Source organism: Podarcis erhardii, assembly GCF_964252035.2.
Source record: "Podarcis erhardii genome assembly, chromosome: 15".
NCBI classification, from domain to species: domain Eukaryota; kingdom Metazoa; phylum Chordata; class Lepidosauria; order Squamata; family Lacertidae; genus Podarcis; species Podarcis erhardii.
This window is the reverse complement of record NC_138505.1, coordinates 5592430-5604269: the sequence shown is the minus strand read 5'-3', so window position 1 is coordinate 5604269 and position 11840 is coordinate 5592430. Positions and strand designations below refer to the sequence as shown.

The 11840-nt window shown below is 47.5% G+C and overlaps 1 protein-coding gene across 2 annotated transcripts; it reads left to right on the top strand.

Annotated features, from left to right (window-relative positions):
* The first annotated feature begins 7712 nt into the window (after positions 1–7712).
* Positions 7713–11840, top strand: BOLA1 (bolA family member 1). 2 transcript variants are annotated; one of them, XM_081841460.1, is made up of 2 exons: positions 7713–7821; positions 11158–11840. In XM_081841460.1, the coding sequence occupies exon 2, from the start codon at positions 11168–11170 to the stop codon at positions 11615–11617; it is 450 nt and encodes a 149-aa protein (XP_081697586.1). In that variant the 5' UTR covers positions 7713–7821; positions 11158–11167; the 3' UTR covers positions 11618–11840. The 2 variants fall into 2 exon arrangements, with proteins under 2 accessions (XP_081697586.1, XP_081697587.1); XM_081841461.1 differs by lacking the exon at positions 7713–7821 and adding an exon at positions 9999–10096.

Below are 11840 nucleotides of genomic sequence, written 5' to 3'. Positions count from 1 at the left end.
GAAGCGTATCCTTTGGGTGTGGACTTAATCTGCAATATCAGAGATTTCCTTAGTCTGTTTCAATGTCATATGAATGACTACATATAAGACTTTGCATCTGCATTTTTCCTGGAAGACGCTTTATTTTTGGCCTTTGTTGTTGTTGTTTTAATTCAATAAAGTTTGCAATTAAAAAAAAATCACCACCAAATCCTCCCCCCAGAAAACAAAGCCTAGAAGAAAAAAATGCTCCTAATTTGGGGTTGATTTCTCTCTCTGAATATTGCATTTGCCAATGTGATGGTGAAGGAGGCTTGCCTAGTTAGGGGTTGGGGGGGGAGACAACACCCCCCCTCTCTCTCTCTCTCTCGGCTTCTCTCTGGGGAATCCGGAATGTCAGTTTTCTGGAATGCTGCAAAGGCGTGACCGAACGTGTCACGCAGAGGGCAAAGGAGGTTGCGACCTTTGCTGGGGAACAGAGGCGAGCAAGACGGGACAAGGGGATGTCTTGTTTGGAAATCGAAAAACAAGGAAAAGTTATTTTGCAGAGGAGGGGGGGGGAGGAAGGGGGTCATGTGGCCAAAGGGGAGGCGGTAGAGGAGCAGCGAGCTGCAAAGCGCCAAGTTGTTTGGGGGCATATCCCACAGGGCTCCGAAACACCACCGGAGTGTGCTTTTGGGGGCTGATACAGCCTGCGAGAAAGTTCAAGAATCAAGTTGATAGCAAAGTGGGGTGACAACACACACACCAACCCTGTAGCCACGTCCAGAAGGACTCAGGCGTCTGAGATTTGGGTACCGCAACCTCACAGCCTTAAGAAAAGAGCCTGGAATGCATCATGGGAGCAAAGATGTTCTCCCTCTGCTGAGGAATATGTAACAGTTGCTAGAAAGTTGCATGGGTGCTGCTTTAGAACTCGGGTCCCGCTTGCGGGATTGGGGCACCTGGTTGGCCACTGTGAGAACAAGAGGCTGTGGTGGATGGGGCCCCTCGGGCCTGACCCAGCAGCCAGGCTCTTCCGATGTCCTTATGGAACCTCCAGCTCCAGGAGCAGCCTATCTGGATACCTAGGTTCCTTGGGGCATTTGACCACTGCAGGAACTATGCAGGCGGACTGTGGTAAGCCCCCTTTTACCAGATGCAGTGGCCCAGTGGCTCTTCTGCTGTTAAAACTCATTTCAGACCAGAGACACGTGTTTGTGTGTGCGCGCGCGCGCGTGCAGTGCTTCACATAAATATATGCAGTGGTACCTCTGGATGCGAATGGGATCCATTCCGGAGGCCCGTTCGCAACATGAATAGAACACAACCTGCAGTGGCGTGTCTGCGCACGCGCAGGTTGTGATTCGCCGCTTCTGCGCATGCACATGACATCATTCGGTGTGTCTGCGCATGCTCGAGCAGTGAAAACTGGAAGTAACCCTTTCCGGTACTTCCGGATCACTGCGGGATGCAACCTGAAAAAAACGTATCACGAAGCAAACGTAACATGAGATATGACTGTACAGTGCTTTTTTCCTAAAAAATGTTTAGGGGTTTTGACTCAAGAAAACCACCATTTTATAGATCAAATTGGGGAAAATAAATACAGGAAATGGACAAAAGTACAAAAATTCACAAAATGTTTAGGGGTATGCATACCCCTGTGTACACCCTCCCCCCACAAAAAAGCACTGAATATATAACTATATAAATAATAAAAATCTGTGGCTTTAGGCTAAATTGTAAATGCAATAAATAAACAGGAGGAAATTCACGCTAAAGTACCCGACGAACCTTCGCAAGCATTTTGTCAAGAAGGAATTGAAAGCTGATGTGGAGAGCCGAACTGGAAGAGGAGGAGCTGAGATAACCTGAAACTGATGGATTTGTCTGTTCCTACTGGCGAATTCCTCTCCCACGACGACGTCTCTTTAATAAAGAGCCCCTGGACGAACAGAGAGGTGTTTGGGTTGTTTTTTTCCTGAGCCCCTCAGCTAATCTCTGCCAGCGTGGTCACTGGAGGGAAACATAACCCAGGATTAAACCGGGAGGCTCAGGCGTCATGTCAGATCCAATTGGCTTTGCTGGATGAGTGCGAGAAGCGGGGGAAGGGAGGGGAAGGGGGCCGAAGAACCAGCTGAGGGCCGGACCAAGCGGAAGGTGCAGGCTGGAGTTTGCAACAAGTGCAGAATCACTGGGAAGTCCTTGCAAGGGATGTTGCCAAATCAGTCTGAAAGCTCATTTCTTAATTTTCACTTGCAGTCAACAGTGTGACGCAGCAGCAAAAAAAAGCTAACACTCTTCTAGGCTGCGTCAACAGAAGTCTAGGGCCCCAGTCAAGGGAAGGGACAGTACGGCTCTTATCTTGCCTTGGTCAGACCCCCACCTGGAATACTGTGTCCAGTTCTGGGCGTCTCAATTGAAGATGGAGGTTGACAAGCTGGAACCTAGGATCATAGACATGCAGTGTTGGAAAGGACCCTAAGATCGCCACCCGCATCCCTTGTGAAACCAACCATAATTACCTTGAATTTCTGCTTAACCCTCAAGAAAGGGCATTTTCGCTGGCCAGGTTTAATTCAAATCCATCAAACCTCCTTTGGGGAAGGTTCTCAGCCCATGTGAAGACCACCTGGTGGAAACCCTTACAACGTATGGTTCTTAATTGTAAACTATATGCTGATGTGTATGGAAGTGAGAGCTGGACCATCAAGAAGGCTGATCGCCCAAGAATGGATGCTTTTGAATTATGGTGCTGGAGGAGACTCTGGAGAGTCCCATGGACTGCAAGAAGATCCAACCTCTCCATTCTGAAGGAAATCAGCCCTGAGTGCTCACTGGAAGGACAGATCCTGAAGCTGAGGCTCCAGTACTTTGGCCACCTCATGAGAAGAGAAGGCTCCCTGGAAAAGACCCTGATGTTGGGAAAGATGGAGGGCCCAAGGAGAAGGGGACGACAGAGGACGAGATGGTGGGACAGTGTTCTCAAAGCTACCAGCATGAGTTTGACCAAACTGCGGGAGGCAGTGGAAGGCAGGAGGGCCTGGCGTGCTCTGGTCCAGGGGGTCACGAAGAGTCGCACACGACTAAACGACAACAACAACAATATGCTGATCTCCATCAGCAATTTCTAGATCAACTCTGTATCCCCAAATGGAAACCCGAGTCGGAGGTCATACATTTTCTATTACTGGGGAATGATTAGGAGCTCATCAAGTTAGTGGCTAAATATCTCTGTTTGGTTTTTTGTCGTCAAAATACACTGCAGTCGTCTGATCTCCCTGGAGACCTAGAGATATGACGATAGACTGCTCTGCCTCCATTCTTTTAGCAAATGTTTTGTGCCACTGGGGAAGTGGTAATTCTGTACTGATTTGTTTTGGATGTTTGGATGTGATGCCAATAAAAGGTTTGATGATGATGATGATGATGATGATGATGATGATGATGATGATGACGACGACGACTCAATGAGCTATTGGCCTGATCCAGCTGGCTCGTCCTATTGTATTCTTATGCCTCCCCCTCCGAAAAATTCCACAACAACTTTGAGAAGCTCACCATCTTGCCATAATGATCCTGTCCTCAACCCACTTCCCTCCCGTCCAAAATAAAATAAAATGTGGGGTGGGAGAGGAGGGGGGAAAGTTTGACCCACTTCCCTTCCTGAAGGTTGTTTAAGTCCTGAATGAACATTTTCCAGGACACACCGTATTAACCCTTCGGTGACCTCCCATCTTCACCCCGGGAGGCAGAGCAAACACTAATGTCATTCAAAAATAAGGTTGTGGGGGTTTTTTCCTATTTTTTTTAATAGCCCTCTTTCTCTCTCCCCACCCCACCCCCCTCCCAGGCTCTCGGGGTCAAGGGTGCCCTCCTGCCACTTTGATACATTCTGGCAGGCGATATAATTTTGAAGAACTGGCCTGTTAGCAGAGGCCTGACCCAAAGCGACCCCACTCTGCCTACAGATCTTGGGTGGGATGTCTCCAAAGCCGAGGTCAACGAATGGTCAAAGGATTGCAAAACCAGGGCAAGAGGAAAGAGAGGAAACAAGGCCCTGTTGGATTTCTGTCTGCCTGCATTGAATGTAATTATTGTTTGTTTTTTCAACCTGTAAAGTTGCAACTGGGGTTTAAAATATAAAAGTGTGAGCTTTTAACAGCTTTGCAACAGGCAGGAATCCAGAAGAGGAAATTTCCCCTGGAGGGGGGCTGAATGGGGGGAAAGGCTCACCCGTTGAATGCCTGCCTGCCACACAGCAAAATCCAGGCCTTGAACGGCCTTTAAGAAGGGGAATTAAACAAATTTGTAGAAGGGGGTTTATGGGTCTATCAGCAGCCACTATAGGTTGACTAAGCAGAGCCCCAGATTCACGGGCAGTCTACCTCTGAGTAGCAATTCCCGGGGGTGGGGGGACACAATGGGGAGGACTTACAGGGTTGCCGTGGGAGATCTTGAAATGTTCCAAGTTCCAATCCACTAGAATAATCCCAGTTTTACTCCAGAATACCACAAGGTACTCTCCACTTTTCATGGAGGGGAGAAAGAAGGGGATTTCGGGAAGGAGCCCCCCATCCTGAGAGCGAAATGGGTGTTGTGGGATAGCTGAGCTTCAGCAGAAAACTGCAACTTTCAAAGCATCCTTGTTGAAGGATGCTTCTATCCCTATATTCTGAGAATAAAGGTAAAGGGACCCCTGACCATTAGGTCCAGTCGTGACCGACTCTGGGGTTGCGGCGCTCATCTCGCTTTCTTGGCTGAGGGAGCTGGTGTACAGCTTCCAGGTCATGTGGCCAGCAGGACTAAGCCACTTCTGGCAAACCAGAGCAGCGCACGGAAACACCGTTTACCTTCCCGCTGGAGCGGTACCTATTTATCTACTTGCTCTTTGACGTCCTTTCAAACTGCTAGGTTGGCAGGAACTGGGCCCGAGCAACAGAAGCTCACCCCTTCACAGAGATTCGAACCACCGACCTTCTGATCGGCAAGTCCTAGGCTCTGTGGTTTAACCCACAGCGCCACCCGCGTCCCTCCACTGTTGGTACTTCTTGTAATTTCCAATTTCTGGCCAACAAAATTCTAGCTGCAGTTGTGGCATACAAAAACAATCTAAAATCTTTCTTGGGCAATTCCAAGAAAGTTAGCCGATCTGACCGGAAGAGTCCGCGACCAGAAAGAGGAAGAGTACCCGGAGGAATGGATGAAATTTAAAGACCATCTAGCTAAATATGTTAAGATAATTTAAATAGAAACACTTGCAAGTACCAGATTGGCTTAGGATTTAAATATGTGATGTTATAGAATAATAGATCTAAAGTTAAAATGAAAAGAAAGAAAGATGTTAATTGATTGAGTGAATTTTATGAGAAATTAGTTTGGGAAAACTGTTACAATGATATACATAGAAACTCAGCTAGGGGGATTTGCGGAAGTCAACAAAAAATGTTTACAAAAGTGGAATTATTACAGTTAGGATCTATGTTTGTTTGTTTTTTGATGTTTGTTATAAAATTTGGAAAATCAATAAAAATTTTGAGGGGGGGGAGAGTGTGGAACGCCTGGCGTGAAGGTGTTTGTGGTGCCATCCCTGCTGCGGCAACAAAGGTGTCAGCGGGGCACAATCGTCCCCTGATTTTGCCCCTAATCTCCAACTTCTCCAACTTCCACTGAAGGCTCGGCCCACCTCCCACAACAGCTTAGCCCCGCCAGGGAAGGTCATTCCCCCCTGGATTTTTGAACACAACACATAATTACAGGTGATTAGCAGCTTAGGTGCAGGGGGCACCCCGGGGTGCATTCCTTAAAGGCTTGACTTAATGCTCCATCCATAACCTGGCAGGTGTTAGCCAGAGGGCACCCTACCCCTTTGATGGCGGAGAGGGCAGAGGGGAGTGGCTTTGTCCAGGTGTGGCCGCTTAAATCCCCCCTCCCCATCTCCAGGTGTGCAACCCCAGAGCTGCACTCCTTTGTGGCTTCCCAAAGGCCTTAACAGATTGGACCCAGGCGAAGCAGCTTCAGGAAGCTGGGGAGTTATTCTGCTCCCCCTCGATCGCTCACTCTCAAATGAACTTTCTGTTGGCTCCCTGCCATGCCCCTGAGGTTTGGGTCAGCTTTTGCACAGGAGAGACCCTTTAGCGTGGCAGGTCCTGCGCCCTGCGGAACTCCCTGCCACTAGAGGTTTGGTAGGAATTGCCGCCGCCCAGTTTTAGATGTCTCTTGATCACACACAGACTGCTTAGAATTGTAATGTTGGAAGGGTACCCACGAGTCATTTAGTCCAACCCTCTGCCACGCAGGAATCACCGCTAAAGGATCGCTGGCAGATGGCCGCCTTAAAAACCGTCAACAAAGGCGAGTCCACAATCCTTTTCACTTTCACCACCAGAAAGTTCTTCGGGTTTAAGTCAAAATCTCCTTTGTTGCAACAATTGAAACCATTGGTTCGGGTCCTACCCTGCGGAACAGCAGTGTGGGTCCAAAAAAATCTGACATTTATGGATGAGGGCATTCAATTGGCTGAGTGATTTACAACCAGTTGATTCTCACCCAACTTTATGCCAATCTAACTCTCAACATGTTTGACGGAAAACCGTCAGCGGAGAGGTCACTGCCCCAAGGTGCTTACAAACCATGGCGCAAGCGAGGATGCGTTTGCTATAAGCTGCATCCTAACTACCTGGATTAAGTCCTGCATCAGATATTCTTCCATTGTCTCTTAAACACAGAACTCCGAAAGGTCTATTTGTACAGTAAATACAGCACTGGCAGAAAGGCTCTCAGGAGAGAAGTTTGCGCCACTCGGTGGTCAAGCAGCAAACTGCAGCTTGATTCCAAAACACCGTAAGCTTAAAAGCACGTGGCTTCTCCCCTCACAGAATCCTGGGAAATGTAGTTTTCCCGGGGCCGGACCGAGCTACAATTCCCAGCGCCCTTAAACTACAGTTCTCGGATGCTAGATTATAAAAAATTGGCCACCACTAAATTAGATTTAAATTTGATGATAAGTGAGACTAAAGAAAATATAAATTTTTTTGGAAAAAGTGCTAGATTATATTTGAATGAGTGGACATGAGATTGTAAACAAGTTGATAATTTGTTTGGAAAAAACTTTTAACGATGTAAATGGGAGCGGGAGATGCGAGGGAGTCCAAAGAAGTGATGAAATTATGCTTGTGACAGAAATAAGATTGTTTATTATTTGTGCATTTATATTTAAAAATATTAATAAATATTTATATATATAAAAAAAATAAACTACAGTTCTCGGGGTTCTTTCGGGGGGGGTGCAAAGACAGGCATCCCCAAACTCAACCCTCCAGATGTTTGGGACTACAACTCCCACCATCCCTAGCTAACAGGACCAGTGTTCAGGGATGATGGGAATTGTAGTCCCCAAAACATCTGGCGGGATGAGTTTGGGGGTGCCTGATTTAAGAAAATCTTAAAGCTAGGGTTGCCATATTCCCAAAAATGAAAATCCGGACAGAGTTGTTCTTGTTGTTTTGCTAATAAAGTGTGCAAGTCAAGTCCTGTTGAATTATAGGGTGTAAGGATGTGTTACTCTCAGGTAACACGCAGCCGCCACTTCCCTGCGCATTCAGAGGTCCCGCATTTTGCAGAACAAAAAAAACTCGGATCCCTTTCCCATTTCGCATTAAGAGACCCGCTTTTGCCAAATGGAGCAAAAAAACTACAATTCCCAGAATGCACCGAGGAAACAAGGAAGAGGGGAGGGGCGAGGGCCCCGAGGCATGCTGGGAACTGTAGTGCTGAGGACGCTTCCTAGAATCCAATCCAAGGAGAGAGAAGGTCAGCGGTGCAGGAAGCGCAGTTTGGAGACTCTACCTTGAAGGACAGGTGGGGGGGAGGCGACTGTTTTTTGGAGGGTGGGGTGGGGGGAGCTTTGGGGGTTTGGACCCCGGGGGTGCAGGGATGCTGGGGGCGGGATTTGGGGGAGTGACAGGCTGTATTTTTCTTGCACTGCGTGTAAACTGGAGCCACCTCGCGCCCCGTTTTGCAATGCGCTCAACTAGCAACACCCGCCTTGTTTTTGCAATGCATGGATAAAATTCCATACCAATCCTTTGTTTGCATTCTCACTAATAACCCTTCCAACCCCGCCGCCTTCCCCTTTATTTGCAAAAAAGCTTCCATTCCTGCAAGCCACCTCCCACCGGGAATGACCGCCCGCCTCTCCAGAAAGCCCCCTTCTGTTTTCGCATCTGGCCCGCTAGAGCCATCATCGCCCCGCCGTCCTTTCTCAAACCCCCCAAGTCCGGATGCAACCCCGGAGTTTTAATTTCGGAGGCAGACTGCCCTGGAAACTTAGCTTGATTACTTGTTCTGGGATGCGGGGTGTGTGCGTGTGTGGAAAGGCACTTTGCACATGCTCAGGGGAGCAGCCGCTCTTCCAGTTCTTGGGCTTTTTGCCCAAGAGATGGATTCCAGGACTTAAACCCCACATAGAGGGCCCTCATTTTGCTGTTTCACAAACCACATATGTTGTTTATTTGTTGCATCTGTATTAATTTATTTATTGCACCCCCAAAGAGCTCAAGGGGGTGTATCGATAGTTTCCCTTCCACCCCGATTTAATAGCTTCTGGATGCTGAAGCACAAAGTGGTTCATTTATCTCTCATCCTTAACCTGATTTATATAATAATAATAATAATTTATTATTTATACCCCGCCCATCTGGCTGGGCTTCCCCAGCCACTCTGGGCGGCTTCCAAAGAAATATTAAAATACTGCAATACATCAAACACTAAAAGGTTCCCTAAACAGGGCTGCCTTCAGATGTCTTCTAAAAGTCTGGTAGTAGTTGTTCTCCTTGACATCTGGTGGGAGGGTGTTCCACAGGGCGGGTGCCACCACCGAGAAAGCCCTCTGCCTGGTTCCCTGTAACTTGGCTTCTCGCAGTGAGGGAACCGCCAGAAGGCCCTCGGCACTGGACCTCAGTGTCCGGGCAGAACGATGTGGGTGGAGACGCTCCTTCAGATATACTGGACCGAGGCCGTTTAGGGCTTTAAAGGTCAGCACCAACACTTTGAATTTGCAGGATTTTTATGGGGGTTTTAAAACAAAACAAACCTAGCCCCCACATCAGTCTTCTTAAGAAAAAGGTCAGAATATATAAAACAATAAATCAACCATAGAAGAGGGAAAGAGATTTTTCCCTCCCAGCCAGTCATTGCAAGAACCCCTTAACTAGGAAATAGCTCCAGAATTTCCCCTTTCCCCTCTCTTCCCTACCCCTCTTATTTTCCTTTTGGGCTGCATCTTTTTAAATATTGCAAACATGAACCTGAGGACTGCCTTGCTGCCGCCGACATTTGTAACAGCTGTGGTGAGCCAGCTAAAATAAACAAACAAAGTTGTGGATAAAAATAAAAAATGATTCAATGATAGAAGAGGGAAAGGTATCTTTCCCTCTCAGCCAGTCATCACAAGAACCCCGTAACTTAAGAAACAGTGCCAGAGCTCCCTCACCTTTTCCCCTCTTACCTCCCCACCTGTTTTCCTTTTCTGCTGTGCCCTTTTTAAGACTCAAAACATGAACCAAAACAAACAAGCTACCTTCTGCGCCGCAGCTGCAAAGGAAACAATTTCCCTTCTGACCGGTCGTCGCAAGAACCCTGTAACTAAGAAAAACTTCCTCCTTTCCCCTTCCTCTTCCCTCCCTGCCCATTTTCCTCTTTTTCTCAATTTTTTAAAATTGATTTTCACAAAATTATAAACAAACAAACATAAATCATAACCTTATTAGAAATTACACTTATTAACATTGCTAAGTGACTTCCTCGCTTCCCCTTGGTTGAATTTCAATGTATATCCTTTTAACAATTTTCCAAATCATAGATCTAATGAATTAACTTGAGCATTAACATCCTTAAGTCTTTTCAGTTTGTAATTAAACATATTAGTTCATCACTTAGCTTATATAAAATCCTAAGCCTATTAAATATCTGCAAGCTGTTTCCCATTAATTTAACTTAACATATTTAACTAAATACTCATTAAATTTTGTCCATTTTTCCTGATACTCCTCCTCCTTCTGGTCGCCGACTCTTCCGGTTAGGTCGGCTAGCTCCGAAAAGTCCAGCATCTTCACCTGCCATTCTTCCACCGTTGGTAATTCTTGCTTTTTCCACTTTTTAGCTAATAAAATTCGAGCAGCAGTTGTGGCATACAAAAATAATTTAACATCTTTCTTGGGCGATTCCAAACCTGTTATTCCAAGAAGAAAGGCCTCTGGTTTCTTGATAAATGTATATTTCAACATTTTTTTTTCAATTCATTATAAATCTTTTCCCAGAAGTCTTTCGCCTTGGGGCAGGTCCACCACATGTGATAAAAAGTTCCTTCCTTTCCTTTACATTTCCAACATAAATTATCACAGTTATGATATACCGTATTTTTGGCTCTATAAGATTCACTTTTTCCCTCCTAAAAAGTAAGGGGAAATGTGTGTGCGTGTTAAGGAGCGAATGCAGGCTGCGCAGCTATCCCAGAAGCCAGAACAGCAAGAGGGATCGATCCCTCTTGCTGTTCTGGCTTCTGGGATTCAGAATATTTTTTTTCTTGTTTTTCTCCTCCAAAAACTAGGTGTGTCTTATGGTCTGGTGCGTCTTATAGAGCGAAAAATACGGTATTTTTGCTAATTTAACAGGAGTCAAGTACCATCTAGGGACGCGGGTGGCACTGTGGGTTAAACCACAGAGCCTAGGGCTTGCCGATCAGAAGGTCGGCTATTGGAATCCCCGTGATGGGATGAGCTCCCGTTGCTCAGTCCCTGCTCCTGCCAACCTAGCAGTTCGAAAGCACGTGTAAGTGCAAGTAGATAAATAGGTACCACTCCGTCGGGAAGGCAAAAGGCGTTTCCGTGCGCTGCTCTGGTTCGCCAGAAGCGGCTTAGTCATGCTGGCCACATGACCCGGAAGCTGTACGCCGGCTCCCTCGGCCAATAAAGCGAGATGAGCGCCACAACCCCAGAGTCGTCCACGACTGGACCTAATGGTCAGGGGTCCCTTTACCTTTACTAAGTACCATCTGTACATCATTTTCATTATATTTTCCTTTAACACAGTACATGCAGTGAAATTAACACCCCACCCATTTTCCTTTGGTGCTGTGCCTTTTTTTAAGACGGCAAACACGTAACTGAAATGAGCGAAGCTCCTTGTCTCTTGCAGGCCTCTCTCGATGCTGTCCTCGGGCCTGCTGGTCCTCCGCCGAGCTCTCCGCCGGACGATCTTCTCCGCCGGCTACTCAGCGCTGGGCGGCTCACCCATGGAAAACACCCCCGTGGAGGCCTCTATCCGTGCCAAACTGAAACAAGCCCTGGAGCCCGTGCACCTGGAGATCATCAACGACAGTCACATGCACGCCGTTCCGCGGGGCTCCGAGACGCACTTCCGGGTGGTGGTAGCCAGCCGGCGCTTTGAGGGCCTCTCGCTCATCCACCGCCACCGCCTGGTCAACGACATTTTGCAGGAGGAGCTGGCCGGGCCCATCCATGCCCTCTCCATCCAGGCCAAGACCCCCCAGCAGTGGGAGAAGAACCCCAAAATCATCCAGAGCCCCGAGTGCCTGGGGGGGTCCAAGCACGACCCCCAGATGGCCGGGAAGATCGGGGGGACACCCCAGGCATGAAGCGTTCCACTACCAGAGGCCGGATCTGAGCATGTTTCTGGAGCGAATAAATGAAACGCCTGTGTTCCGGTTCATAGCTGCAATTCCTGCAATCGCAGGGGTTTGGGGTTAGGTGCCAGTGTCTTCTACAATTCTGCGATTCCCTCCCCGCAATGGACACTTCGCACTATTCCTTGGGAGTGTCATTCTGGCTTGCTCTCATATAAAAAAATGAGATTATCAT

What these genes read in the sequence shown, in the direction of transcription:
- BOLA1 (XM_081841460.1), top strand. Translation starts at nt 11,168, where the DNA reads ATGCTGTCCTCGGGCCTGCTGGTCCTCCGCCGAGCTCTCCGCCGGACG.